Raw genomic sequence first — 14,635 nt, 5'->3', positions numbered from 1 at the left:
TGAAAAAGCAATTAGGTTAGTTATTAAGTTTTGGCTTGGTGATGTGGCTGAGCAAAAGTGACTCCATTTAGCCATTGTTTCTTTTTTTCTTTTTTTTTTGTAACACCTTCAATGGAAAACTGTTCATTTTCTAGAGCATACTCTTCTACACGCCTAGTTCGGATTCTGTGACGGGCTCTATAAGACCACTGGAGGCTGATGATTTATTTAAAAAATCAGGCAAATATTTATTGAAATATCTGGCCAGGACAGCCACAAGAGCACCACACGCAGGTGGACTCTACACAACTGCGACTGCTTTAGGGGCAGGTAGTTATTTTTAAAGGTTCTGAGAAGGAAAACCCCTATTTTTGCAACAAACTGTTGTTTGGAATTTTTTGCTGTTCTTCCTAGATAAAATGTTGCTTTCTAGTTTGCTTTAGCCCATTTGAAGAATGATGAAGATAAACTTAGCTGTCTGACCTTGTAGACCAGAGACCAGATATGCCCACAATCTCAATACCATGCCAGGTGCACTTTTTTTTTTTTTTTAATTGGATAGAACTGTATTGTTTTTCAAGGCCAGCATCGAGATAACACTAAGTGTACATAGGGTTGGCTCTTTAATTAAAAAAAAAGGAAGCTCTGCCTGTAACCTTGCTTAGAATTTGAATTCATCCTCCCTAAGCCCATTGCTCGAACAAAGTAAGTAAGTGAAGGTCAAAGTCAGAACAGCAGAGTTAAAACTCAAACAGCAGTTTCCACCCAAGTATGATTGCCACCATATTTCAGTTAGTAACCAGATCTCATGTCTATACCATCAGCTTTGAAGGGGTTCAGAACAGGGCTCCCCAAGATGTGCCACTTTGCATGTGAATTCTTTTGAGCTGAAGCAATGAAAACCCTAGGGCTCATGAGAAACTTCCACTTTCCCCTAAAGAATTTAAATTTGGGGCCTTGCCCAAAATAAGAATTATAGCCAGAAATAACCTTTTATGACCTATCTATAGGACAGGACAAACACCTAATTACTGAATATCTGCTCTTCGCCTCCTGTGAATGACCTTCCTCCCTTCAGAAGACCCAGGTACCTGACCTATCCTTAGCTCAGGATGTCATATTTTCCTCATATTCCTTTTCTGTCTCAGAACTTCTCATGTATGTGGGGTCTCAAACTCTCTCATAGATTGGGAGAGGGTTCCCATATATAGGTTTGTGTAGAGAGTGCCTGGGAAGGCGCATGAGCTGATTGTCAGCTGAGTCCAGTGGTGTTGGCAGAGCCCACGTCCTGGAAACATACCTTGTCAGAGGCAGGTATGTTGTCAGCCTGACCTTTAGCTCAGGTGCCAGGGGATGGGTTGCATTATCTAAGTTCAGCCAGGTACCAGGAACTGGCACAATTATCTAGGCTCAGCCAGGAATGACAATTACAAAGAAGCCACAAGAATGGAGAATTGCAGCTTGATCTTTAAACCATGACGTCACATAATTTCCTTTGTCTTAAACTCTAGTAAAACTTCCTGGTATCATGCTGTATATAATAAATGCACTGCACCAGCCCTGGGTCACTGTCTCTCCATCTGTGTCTCACCTGGTCTCAGCTGTCCCTACTGTCTTTGTGTCTGTCTCTTTCTTTTTCTCAATCCCCCATCACCCCTACTCAGGACTTGTCCGCTCTCTAGCAGTGCTGGTCACAGCTCAAGAGAGAAAAACTTATAGGTTTGTAATTAAATTCGTTCATTTTCTCTTGCTAATCCATCTCATGTGTGTTTGATCATTAGACCAGCCAAGAGAAACATAGGAAGTAGAGGAAACTTCCTTCTCCACAGTTGTTTGTCTATGACTGCCACATCAGACCTATTGTCTGATTCATATGCATTTGAGGTGCTAATCACTCCTCATTACATCCACAGGCACACACCACACCAGCCTTTAGATACATGCTATGTCCCCACAATTTTCACCCCTACCCCACACAAGCATGGCTGCCAGGTCATTCTGGGCCATGTCATTCCAGGACCCAGACCCAGTTAGTTCTCCAGGAAACACATGATGACGAACATTAGAGTGACAACAGTTTCCACATTTCCAACCCATCCCTCCTAGAATGTGGATTCTTTAAAGACCAGGGCCTAATAATTGTCATTTTTAGTATCTGTGCACCTATTGTATGCCAGATGGATGTTAACCGTGGCTGCACGTTTTAATCACCTGGAATCAAGAACCAAACCAAACCAAACCAAATCAAATCAAACCAAACCAAACCAAACCAAACCAAACCAGTGCTGTGTCCCACCTCCAGAGATTTAGATGTAACTGGTCTGAAGGGCAAACTGAGCATTGGGATTTTTAAAAGCTTGTCAGAGGACTGCTAGGAACTGGGGCTTGATGGGCTTGACCATGTTTAAATTTCACATTGGCTCTAATCCCTAATGTTTCTCACTTCGCCCACGGAAGGCCAAAATCCACTTCCTCAGAGGATTCTTATGGGACGCAAGAAGGCAACCCACTGCACTTTGAAGTAGTTTAATCTGATTTCTTGTCTTCTGGTATTATTCCTCTTAGATAATATCTTGTTTATTTCTTTACTTGCTGATTGCTCTTCTTCAATGGTCCCTAGTGGGAGTAGGAATAAGGTCTTTATCTGGTTCAACTGTTGGATCTATAAATATTTGTTGAATGAGCTTAATACTGAAAGTCTTATTATTTTTTTTTGTTATTATTATTATTATTATCTTTGAATAAGCCACTGTTCGCCCTCCCTTCCACCACGGAAATGGCAGTTATGGTGGTGTTTTCAGTCACTATCTGTGGCCTCACTATTTCCCCCCAAACCCTTCAGATGGGCATGTCAGATACTCTAATCTCCAAGGAGTGTACTCACTCATTGAAAGATCCTCCAAAGTTGCTTGGGCTGTAAAAGAAGTGTTAACTGCCCAAGATAATTGACTTCTTGTGTGAAGGAGTGTGGCTGAGGCTGAGAGAGTGGAGTATTTAGGAGTCAGGAGGAAGTGGGGAATGGGGTGGAGAGGCCTTGGCAGGTGCAAAGATGGAGAAAGGATGCTGCTGGAAAGGAGGCCTGCAGTCCCTTCCTATTTCCCAATGAGGCCCCAGTGATACCAGCGTTGGCATCCAGTTCCCCCACCCACCACCCACACATCCACCAAGGAGCACAGCCACATGGACATCTCTCATAGTCCTGTGGGATCAGCCCCTGGAGAAGTGAGTCCTAATCTCACTTCTGCTGTATGACTTGGGCAAGTCCTCTTCTTCATGGGACCTCAAATTGCACTTGTGTATAATGAAGAGGTTGTGCTGGATGAGAGAATGAAGGATTTTTCAGATTGGGAGAACGATGTACAATTTAAAAAGCATTTTAAGGCCTAGTGGCTCAGTGATCGAGTGTTAACCCATGAACTAAGAGGTCCCTGGTTCTGTTCCCGGTTGGGGCACATGACCTGGTTGCTGGCTCGATCCCCCTTCCAGGGCTTGCAGGAGATGTCTCTCTTTCTCATTGATGTTTCTTTCTCTATTCATTTCCCTTCCTCTCTGTCTAAAGTCAATAAAAATATATTTAAACAAAAGCACATTAAAAGATCAGGTAAAGTCTGGATCTTAGTTAACAATAATGTACTAATGCCAGTTTCTTAGTCTTTATAAGATTCTCCATCTTGTTAACAATGAGGGAAACAGAGATAGCTCTGAACTATTTTTTTTGCGATTTTTCTGTAAATCTAAAATTAATCCCAAAATTAAAAAAAAATGTTTAAAAAGATGATTGGGCAAGTTTCAAATTCTATTCATAATTTATTTTTTCAACTAAGATTGTCTACTATGTGTCAGGCACTGGGTACACACATCAGTAACTAAAAGACAGTCCCATCCCTTGTGGGGTTTACTATATAGTTAACACCCCTATTGCTTCTTCTTTTTTAAAAAAATATATTTTATTATTATTATTTTTTTTTACAGAGAGGAAGGGAGAGGGAGAGAGAGTTAGAAACATCGATGAAAGAGAAACTCAATCAGCTGTCTCATGCACACCCCAACCAAGGTACATGCCCTTGACCGGAATCCAACCTGGGACTCCCTGAGTCCACAGGCCCACGCTTCTATCCACTGAGCCAAACCGGCCAGGGCCCCTATTGATTCTTTTAAAAGCAAACCTCACCTACAAAATGTAGTAGCTTAACAAAATCATGGATGGAAAACCAATGTCCTTCCTGCTTAGACCCGCACAGCGTCAGCTCAGAAACCACAGCCCCGCCCCGCCCTCGCGCCTAGGCCCCGCCCCTCCCGCCCTCAGCCCCGCCCCTTTCCTCTTCCGACTGCGCCTTCGCCCCTCGGATCGCGGGGCTGGACGCCCACGCCGCTGAAAGAGGCGCAAGGAGGAACCTCTGAGGTGCTTGTTGGGGAAAGATCTGCTTCCCCCCCAAGGCCTTGAAATCCCAGATCCCGACGGGTTGGGGCGCGTCTGGAAATCGCCGCTCTCCGCTTTGCATAACAATACCAGCTTTGCACAACCAACGGCGACCGGCTTTTAAAGGCGTCGCCGCGGCCCCAGACCTGGTAGTTACCTTCCCGCGAGCCCACCGTCTGCAATGATGTCCCTGATTCGGGCTCCGCTGCTGATCTCCCTGGGCCTGCTTCTCGCTGGCCATGAGGCCCTTGCAAAGGTTCCAAAGCAGGTGAGTGCCGCTCTTTTAGGGGGCTGTTGCCACTCTCCCGGCCCCACGGGGTTGGGATGGAAGATAGGGTGAGCTGTTTCCGTCCCTGGAATTCCTTCTCTGCAGCAGAGCCGCCCAAAGTCACCAACTGGAACTCCGAGGGGGTCCTTTTCTTGCCAAGGGTTTGCTTCCTGATGTGGGAGACGAAACAGCTCTCCTCTACCCTTCTAGGTCATTTCTGCTGGTCTAATACTCAAATCGACAGGAGACAGGTGATCAAGAGAAAATAACCAAATTTAGTTACATGCTTATGTATGCGGGAAACATGCTACAGTGGTGCATCTTGGGGCAGCATGTCCTCGCCTGTCCAGTGAGGGAGGTCTGTACCGGCTTGCTCAGCTCCAGACATCTTCTGAAGTAAAGTTTAGGCTTATTTACTTCTGTACTCTCCTGCTCTCTTTCCAACCGTCTGAGAGAACATTTGCAGAACTGGAAGACTAAGGTACTTTTCCTTAGTCCCAGCCCTGTTTACCTGCCCACCTTTCCCCCCTTTGGCTGGCTGGGTGGGTGGAGAGGCCCTCCAAGCCAGAACGTCCAGCCTTGTTCCTCTGGTGACAAAGATCCAGCCCTGCTCTGGTTGTGAGCCATGGATGGAGAGGCTCTGACCTCCAAGCTTGCTCTTTCCTTCTTACTCACCCTAAGCTCCAGGCCCTGGGGAAAGGGAAGTTCTGTCGTTCTGAGACCTACCATAGGCCTAGTTTCATGGCCTCTTTGCTGCATAGCTGCAGGGCAAGATACTATCTCTGGCAGCCAAGAGAGAGGACTAGCCTAGATCACCTCCTTCAAACCACCTTGGAAATACTTGTCTGAGAGCGAGAAACCTCTATATGTGGTATAGGGAAGGTGGGATAGGACTGAGAGCTGGGAGGCTTGGCTATTGGTCTTATCTTTGTCTCTACTCCATGGGCATAGCCTTTGAGCTTTAGTCTCTTCATCTGTTACATTTATTACTGAACCATCCTACTATTGCAGAAGGGAAAAAAAAATCAATAGAGCAAAATCACAAGGCCATTAATTCTCCAATTAAAATGCTCCAACTGTCCAGATGGTAGCATCTTTTCAATCATTTAAAGGTGTAGGCAACCTGGATACAGCATAAATATGTGAGTCATCTGTCATGAGTGAGTTCTCATAGACCCAGTTTGGTTCTTCTCCAATGTCTCCTCTTCGAGTTGTACCTGATTTTATTACCAGTTTTGATCCGAATCCATTGGGGAATGGGCCGATTCTGCTTTTGTTTCTTGGCCAGGAACCTCTTGATCCTGAAAGTCTTGTGGGAAGACATGGTGAGGGAGAGGCGAGCACACACCTCGATGGCGAAGAAAGAGCCAAAAATATATTTTTTGCTGATCCAACAAAAAAATAAGTTTAATCTTGATTCATTCATACTAGATGGCTAATGTTGTATTGATTGTTGTCATTGTTTTTAAAAAAATATTTTTATTGATTTCAGAGAGGAAGGGAGGAGAGAGATAGAACCATCAATGATGAGAGAGAATCACTACTGATTGGCTGCCTCCTGCATGTTCCCCATTGAGGATTGAGCCCACAACCCAGGCATATGCCCTGACTGGGAATCGAATCTGGTTTATAGGTCAACAGGCAACCATTTAGCCATACCAGCCGTGCTGTTGTCATTTTTTTTAATTTGACAATCAAAGGGAAAAGAGGTCAGTGCCCCTGACTAAACCGTCAGGTATTGCATGTTTTAAAAATTGCGGCATACCAGTTTGCCTCTTGCGGCACACCGGTTGAAAATTGCTGCTCTGAAATCTTACAGGGATGTAAGCCATTGGACTCAGCCTCACCCTGGCACAGGGGCAAGGGGTCTGTTTCACCTATTGAGTGAAGGAGCTAGGATCTTCCAGAGGATCCAGTTTGTCCACGAAGGTAGCTTGACAATGTTTCTCTTGGCTCCAGGTCTGACCGCTATGAGATGGAGTTTGGCTAAGGCGCGAGCTTGCCCTACATCCCCATTGTATATGTCTTGGCTATGGATGCCATTTCAGGAAGTTTTAGGTTGATAATTTTGGAGAGGCCTTGAGACATCATGAAGTTCACTTACCTCACTCAGGACCATAGAGAAAGGTAGGGACTCACCTAAAATGACATAGCAAGTGGCACTTTTGGTCCCTTACAGGCCATCATCGAGCACTTCTCTGGCTCCTGTGATTCAAAGCCCTGACCCCGAGCTCGCAGGCCAGATGAAGGCTGTTGGGTAGTGTTTGGGCCTCTTCCCCTCTAATAACCTTTTTTTGGGGGAAGCAATTTCAGAGCTGCAGAGAAGATGCACAGATAGAACAGAGATACCACATGCTCCTCACTCAGATTCCCTGAGTGTTAACATCTTATTGGCCACGGTGCACTTGTCAAAGCTGAGAAGCCAACATTGTTACTTGACGAAACACTAGGCTTTTTGTTTGGATTTCACCAGTTTTCCCATGAAGGGCCTCTTTGTGTTTCAGGATTCAGTCCAGTTGCCACTTTGCATTTGTTGTCACGTCTCCCCGGTCTCTGGTCTGTGGTCCGTTTTCTGACTAGTGTTTTCATGGGCTTGACAGATGTGAAGAGTGGTGATCTACACTCTCAGTATATAAACGTCTCCTCTCCCAGGAGCCCTGCGAGAAGATGTAACGATGCCCATTGGGTGGGTGAGGAAATAGCCAAGGTCTTGGCTAGTGAGAGTGGCTCAGATCTGATTTGAACCCATCTCTGATTTGTACCCACATTTACGCCTTCAGAGCTGTGCCTTTCCCCTCCGCTCTGAGTTGCCCCATGTTGCCTCTTCTTCCCGCATGTTGGAATGGCAAATATCTGGTGTCGGCCTGGCCCTTAGTGGTCATCTATCCTACCTCCTTTCCCAGGTGAGGCTGGCCTCAGCTGCAGAATTCATTGTCATGGAAGCCGCTAGTTAGGCATCTAGAAACCATCTTGTTCCGTCTCTCTGAGGGCCTGGGGGAAGGGTCACTTAGGAGAGGGAAGAGTTGTTGTTTTTTTAACTCCCACAGGTTTCTCTGACCACTTCCTCCAGCCTGGGAGCAGTCCTCAGTGTCAATCAGACTGCCTATGAAACTGTGAAAGTAGTTCCGGAAAACGGCTAGTCCTCTTCCAGCTTAACTCTTAATCCCAGGCTCCCTTTCTTTTGACCGTAGCCTCCTAACTGGTCTCCCCCTTCCACCTTGTTCCTCTCCACGCTGTCCTCAACCATACACTAGAGCTTGGCATTCTCCTACAATGGGGTCCATTGCACTTACAGAAATCCGGTCACCTGATTATGACCTGCGAGGTCCTGTGTGAAACAACTCTGCCACCCCTTCGACCTCCTCTGTGTCCTTGTCCATGACATCTAGCTCACTGGCTTTTTTTCTTCTTCTTCTCAATATATATATATTCATTTTTTTAAAATTAATTTTTTTACAAAGAGGAAGAGAGAGATAGTTAGAAACATCGATGAGAGAGAATCATAGATTAGCTGCCTCTTGCACACACTCCCTTTTGGGGATGTGCCTGCAACCAAGGTACATGCCCTTGACCAGAATTGAACCTGGGAACTCAGTCCGCAGGCCGACGCTCTATCCACTGAGCCAAAACCGGTTTTCGGCTCACTGTCTTTCTTGTAGTGCCAGAGCAGCTAAGATGCTTCCTACCACATGTCTTCTTCGCACATGTGCCCTCTGCCTGGACATTTTTCCTCTCTTCTTACCCGGTGGACTCATCCTGCAGGAGTCCAGCTTAAGGAGTAAGTCCTTGGTTACTCTCCACCTTACCTTTTGTTTCCCTATGGCACTCAGAAATATTAGTGAGTAATATGTACATTAGACTAAGCAGGGACATTTCTAATTGTTTACCACTATTAACACCGCATGGTGATCATTGCTCCATGCATACTTGTGGAACGAATGCTGAAGGAAGCATTTATTGATTCCTACACTGTGTAAGGCGCTGTGGGGAATACAGGGATAAATCATACTCTGTCCTGCCTTTCGTAGTCATGGCACAGTGTTTCGTTTCGAGAAGCTCAAGGACAGGTGTTTATTCCAGGTATTTAAGGAATCTCATGGAACTAGAGGCAAGAAGTGGAGGCCGGGATGGCTAATGGCTGCCATTTAATGAGCCAGCTCATGCTTTGGGCTTGGCATTGTGTAATGAGCATTATACACATGCTCTCACCCTTGCCACAGCCCCGAGAGGAAAGTATAAATGCCCCAACTTAAAAGATGTGGAAATTGGGGCTCCAAAGAGGAAACTGGCTTATATAATCATATGATATGGTGGCTGAGCTAGGATTTCCACCCACATCTGCTGACTAAAGCCTTGATTTACCCCACATCTCACTCTAAAGCCATGCTCTTCACTGCCTGTTTAGATAAGAGTGGCAAGGGGGTAGGTGACTCCATCTGTTCCCTTTTCCTCAAACCCTCAGTTCTCGTTCCTATGTCTTAGTCATGGGTCATGGGTGTCAGAGTTCTGGCCCCATCTCAAAGCTATGAATCAATAACGAAGCAAAGCCCAAAGTCCTCAGAGTGACTTTGCCTCCATCTCAATTCCCAAACCAGAGGCAGAGAAATTCCGTTACCAGATTGGGTTCAGTGTTCTCTTTTGTCCCAGTCAGCTGTAGGTGTGTGGATGATGGGGACCAGCTTGGGACCGGCAGGTTTTCCTTTTAAGTTGGGATGTGCATGGCAGGCATACTGTATGTTTCTCAGAGGGGCTGGGAAAGGTGTGAGTGGGTGGGTAGAATCTGCATGGTGTAGCAAGTTTGAAAGATCACAGACAAGCAGGGTTCCTGGGAGTAGGGAGTCAGTGGTCCCGGATAGTTGGACAAAATAGTGAAATCAGGAGACCTCTGGGGGATGTGAAGGAAGAAGAGAAGTGGCTCTGTAGAGGGGAGGAGGTGACTCAGATGGGGCCAGGGCATGAGCAATGAGAAAGTAGTAAGAAAGCACTGGTTAGGACTGGGGAACTTAATTCAATGGGATTATCAACAAGTGGCTCACTGGGGATCTTTTCTTGTGTGTCCTATTCCCTTTCTGGGTTAACTGCATACCCCTTGGAGGGTGGGGCATTGGATGTTCTGTTTCCCATTGTGTTTTGTATTTGGCCCTTGATTGGGGTGGGTGTCTGCTGGGTGTGTAATGCGAATCAAGTCCTGGGCTCTGGCTGCAAAGGGAAATCCTCCAGGAGCTTCCCTCCAAGGAAATACCCAATACCAAGACGGGCTAGAGAGGAGTCGGGGGCAGGGAGGAGGGAGATCATTTATTGGGGCTGACATCAGATTCCGACCAATCATACCTTCCAAACAAAACAAAAAGATATAGTTAGTTCTCCTGTTTTGAGTGTTTGAGCATCCGTAACACTGAGTTTCAGTTCCTCCTCTAGCATTAACCATCAGTTCAAGGTCAGGTATACTGTGCTTCATTTTATAGTTTAGCACACTTTCAGGAAATTCTGTCTTTTGAGTCTTTGATTTCAGTCCTTCCTCTCGTAGGGTCACACCCTCAAGTAGCCTATTTTGTTGATTTTTCTGACTTATGAGAGTTCCTTTTGTCAACTTTTCTCTTTTCTTGCTGCCATTATTGTCCGTAGGCATTCCGGATCAGTAGCTTTTCCTGGGAGAACTGTGACGATGGGAAGGACCCTGTGCTGATCAAAAGCCTGAATGTGGAACCTAACCCCATTGTAGAGCCTGGGAATGTGACTGTGAGTGCCGAGACCCAGACAAGTGTCGCCCTCAATTCTCCTCTGAAGGTGAGTGGTGGTGGGAGGGGAGGATCAGTCAGGAGAAGGAGGGAAGGTGCCCTGGGCCAGCTGACAGGGCACTGGGGGACTTATGCTCAGGGACCCGAATACCTAGAGGCCTGGCATCTCAGGGCAGCAAAGGAGGCATTGGTTTGTGGACTCGTGCTCAGGTTCATTGACGCTCAGTACCATGATGTTTGAGATTGGAAGGAATCTCTGTCAGCCCCAACAGCTTCCCACTGAGGGCACAGATGGCTCATTTCCTCACACCTGGCAGAGAGTGCTCCGGCCTCCCGGACAGGATGGCATAGTATGCACTGTTGTCCAACAACTGTGGTTGGGCAATTTAGTTTTTGGTAATGGTGTCATTATCTATATATTATAAAAAGCTAGCAACCAGAACACCATAACGACAGGAACTGGACCCATTGCGATGATGCCTACTGTGGCCAGTGAACTGGTCCAATCTGAAAGTAGGGTCAGCAGGCCAACCTCCTGCAGTCCCTCCCCTCCCCAACGCCCCCAGTCCCAACCCCGATGGGCCACCACCTCCCCTTCTAACCCCCCCCTCCCCCCCGCTGGCCCTACCCCTGATTGCCTCCACTACCCCAATAAGGGGTGGAGCTGGCCAGCCATCTACTATGGCCCCTTCCCTTACCTGGCTCCACTCCAAATTGTCCCTCCCCCACACCAATCAGGAGCAGGGCCGGCCAGCCAACTGCCTGTGGCCTCTCTCCCCAGCTTGCTCTGCCCCCAATGGACCCCCACCACCCTGATCAGCCCACAGCTCCTCCCCCAGCCAGCTCTGCTCCCCGATGGCCCCCCCACACACACCAATTGGGGGTGTGACTGGCCAGCCAACTTCCCACAGACCCTCCCACTGCTACTGATCCCTGTTCAGCTCCTCCCAACCAATTTGGGGGTGGGGCCAGCTGGCCCACTGACCACAGCCCCTCCCCACAGCTGGCCCCACCCCCAATTGATCACACCCCCAATGGTGAGTGGGCCCATGACAAATCACCCATGGCCCCTCTCCTCAGCCAGCCCAGCCCTGATCAGGCCCTGATTAGTGCCAGCCCAGCTGGACCCTACCTGTGCAGGAATTTGTGCACTGGGCCTCTAGTTAACTATAAAACAGACACATCAATTAGCAAGAGATATGTAGTCAACTTTAGAAAACACAAATGGTCAAAATGGGGGGGGGGGAGATAAAATAAATCACCTGAAATTTCTCTACCTTGTGGTAAGAGGTAAACACTTTTAACATTTTGGAATATTCCCCCATATAATCACATATAACATACATATTAATTTTAGTGGATATATATGAAAATAATCAGTGCTCCTTATAAATGTCCTCTTATAATCTAACTCCTCACAAGATAGGCATTGCTAGCTACTTACATATCCTGTCAGAATTTTTTTCTGCATTTGTAAATATATATATCTTTATACTGTGAGATTATATGACATGTGTTATTACTTTTCACATCATACTATTATCTTCCATACTTCTTTCTGTGGCATTTGGCATAGATCTACCTAATCATTTTTAATGGCAGAAATATACTGTTGTAGATCTGTCATAGTTTACTTAAATCTAATGTTGGATGTTTAGTTTGTTTCCAGGGTAATTTTTCTTTTTAGTTTTTGCTATTATAAAGAGCTTTGCAGAAATTGAAATTCACCTTTTCCTTATTCTTGAAATGCACCTTTTCCTACTTTTCTGATCATATAGACACAGACTTTTTATTTCTCTTGATATCTATTGCCAATGTGCCTCTAAGTGTTTCAACCTGTTTGTCCTCTAACGGCAACAGCAGATTTGGTTTTCCCCACACATTTGTTGACACCCAGCATTTTGTAAAAATCCTTTCCAGTCCTGTATGTCATCCCCTCTGAGGTTAAAGTTCCTTTCATAAGTTTATTTGCCTTTTTTAGTTACTTTGAGAAAGTCTATTCCCTTTGAAGCAATGCTACAGTTAGCCAATTAGCAGTTGGATGACAAATGCATTTCAACTCAAGTATTAGCTTCTACCAATGAGTATGGGTGGTGACTACCTAAAGAATGCTAAGACTGTGTGGTTCAGTGAAGGGGGAAAGTCACATTTGATTATTCATGTCTGTCATGGGCACAGGAAAATAATATTGGGGCAATTTGTCGTTTCTGAATCGGAATGTTTCCAAAGATCAAAAGCAATTAAAAACCGTGTGATTGAAATGAAATGCTGTCATTTTAAAGAGGCAGAGGAACTATTGAAAATAGTATGTTTGCCTTGAAACTGACACTTTTTCAAAATCTTTTCACCAGGTGGACTTACTTGTGCAGAAGGAAATGGCTGGCTTTTGGGTCAAAGTCCCATGTGTAGAACAAGTCGGCAGCTGTACCTATGATGACATCTGTAACGTATTTGACATGTTCCTTCCCCCTGGAGAGCCCTGCCCAGAGCCCCTGCACACCTATGGGCTTCCCTGCCACTGTCCCTTCAAAGAAGTGAGTACTCAGGAAGGGAGAGCATTATCCCCATGGCTGGCGTAAAGACATGGGGTTTAGAGAGAAGGACCCTTGCCTTCTTTCTCTGGCAGATCTGGATGTCTATGGGTGGGATGTAAATTGGTGTGACCTATTCTGAACTGCTTATCTTTTGGGAACCTCATTTTACTTATATATGAAAGTTTAGGGTGACCTTCAGTGCTCTACGGGGCTATGACAGTCTCCAGTCTCCTGTGGCTCTTAGGAGAATGGGAGGATGGATGGTTCCTGGTTGCAACCTAGAGGTGGCTCCAGGAGAGAGTTTTATCAGTAGGCTCCCACTGACCTGTGACCCACTGGCATTTCTGCAGGGCAAATACTCACTGCCCAAGAGTGTTATCAACATACCCCACCTGGACCTGCCCAGCTGGCTCAGTACCGGAAACTACCGCATCCAGAATATCCTAAGCAGCGGCAAGAAACATCTGGGCTGTTTCAAGATCGATGTCTCTCTACAGGCCATTAATATGGCACCAGCTGCAGCAGAATGAAGGCCTGTGAGGAAGGTGTCCCTCGTTCTCTGTCCTGCATTTGTCAAAGCCAAATTCTGATTTTCTGTCCCCCTTTGAGCCCCTTTCCCCAGTGATGCTACTACCCTCGCTGGAAGCCATTTTGTGCCACTGACATTTTAGGTGTGGGCAAGCAGCCCTAACCTAAGGTGGGATAATCCTGGCAGTTCTTGATGGCTCAGGACATCTGCTGGGCTGGCCACTTCATTCTCCTCTTCACCCCTCTGGCTTTCTCTCTAAGAGCTTAACTTGTTTTCCAAGCAGTCAAGGAAGAGAATGAACATGTTTTGTTACCCCAAGTTCAGGCTAACCCAGTCTTGCTCTCCTGAAGTACCTTGAATGATTTTTCTCATTAAAATTTTTTTTTTATCACTAACTTAAAAGCAGAGTGAGAATATTATCAGTTTTCATTTTACTCCAACCCCTCGGACAATGAAGGGCCTGAACTAGTAGAGCTCAGTCTGTTCCTCCATTAACATCTGCGATTGGGGCACAGTGTATTCTGGAGAGGCAGGGAGTGGGGTGAGGGTCTTCTTCTAGGTATTTAAGATAGTTGACAACCTCAGGTGCCTGCAGGGCCAAGTACAAGACATAAATGAGTGACGAGGACCACAGGGAAGACACGTGCCTTCCCTTTTTCCTTTTTTATAACAGCCCATATGCATTGATGTGAGGCGGCTGATGCCCAGTCTGGAGTTGGGGATATAATCAGGGAATGATGGGGACTGGATGAGTGGGAAAGGGCACATGCTGTTTGTAGGGGCCACTGTTGTCTAGACATAGCCAGTTAGAGCCACATGAGAATGCTGTGGGCCCAGTTTGCCAGATATTTTCAATTTCTTTTTCCTTAGAGATGCTGGAAATCCAGACTTTTATATGGAATCTTAGAATGTTTAGATATTGGCAAGGAATTATTTTTTTTAAAACACTGTGTGGGGGCCAGAGAGGCCAAACAGACTTATCAGTGGGAAAATTTGGCTCAGGTTGGCCAATTTGCAACCTCCAATTGTCCTTGAGACCATTCCTCTGGCCCCAGTTTTCCCTCCAGAGGGCCAGATGCATAGTTTCTGACCCAAAGTAGGCCCTTCCTGTACTAGGGGAGGTAGAGGCAGCCCTTAGAGCTGTGAGCGTGGTCAGAGTGAATGTGG

General features: G+C 46.2%; 2 protein-coding genes across 2 annotated transcripts; one reads left to right on the top strand and one right to left on the bottom strand.

The window, feature by feature from the left end:
* Positions 1-4,300: 4,300 nt before the first annotated feature.
* On the top strand, positions 4,301-13,845 carry GM2A (GM2 ganglioside activator). Its single transcript, XM_036423383.2, has 4 exons — positions 4,301-4,667; positions 10,293-10,454; positions 12,757-12,939; positions 13,290-13,845. Exons 1-4 carry the CDS (start codon positions 4,581-4,583, stop codon positions 13,467-13,469), a joined length of 612 nt encoding a protein of 203 aa, XP_036279276.1. The 5' UTR covers positions 4,301-4,580; the 3' UTR covers positions 13,470-13,845.
* On the bottom strand, positions 5,658-6,028 carry LOC118710735 (60S ribosomal protein L39-like). Its single transcript, XM_036423386.2, has one exon. It carries the CDS (start codon positions 5,989-5,991, stop codon positions 5,836-5,838), a length of 156 nt encoding a protein of 51 aa, XP_036279279.1. The 5' UTR covers positions 5,992-6,028; the 3' UTR covers positions 5,658-5,835.
* Positions 13,846-14,635: the final 790 nt, after the last annotated feature.

Source organism: Pipistrellus kuhlii, unplaced genomic scaffold (assembly GCF_014108245.1).
Source record: "Pipistrellus kuhlii isolate mPipKuh1 unplaced genomic scaffold, mPipKuh1.p scaffold_m20_p_8, whole genome shotgun sequence".
NCBI lineage: Eukaryota > Metazoa > Chordata > Mammalia > Chiroptera > Vespertilionidae > Pipistrellus > Pipistrellus kuhlii.
Note: the sequence above shows the minus strand (reverse complement) of the source record. Positions and strands in the feature narration are given on the sequence as shown.

Excerpts from the sequence above, each read along its gene's own strand:
- GM2A (XM_036423383.2), top strand. The coding sequence starts at position 4,581 with ATGATGTCCCTGATTCGGGCTCCGCTGCTGATCTCCCTGGGCCTGCTT. Across the intron at positions 4,668-10,292 it reads TTGCAAAGGTTCCAAAGCAG|GCATTCCGGATCAGTAGCTT; the intron begins GTGAGTGCCGCT and ends TATTGTCCGTAG. Across the intron at positions 12,940-13,289 it reads GCCACTGTCCCTTCAAAGAA|GGCAAATACTCACTGCCCAA; the intron begins GTGAGTACTCAG and ends GCATTTCTGCAG.
- LOC118710735 (XM_036423386.2), bottom strand. The coding sequence starts at position 5,991 with ATGTCTTCCCACAAGACTTTCAGGATCAAGAGGTTCCTGGCCAAGAAA.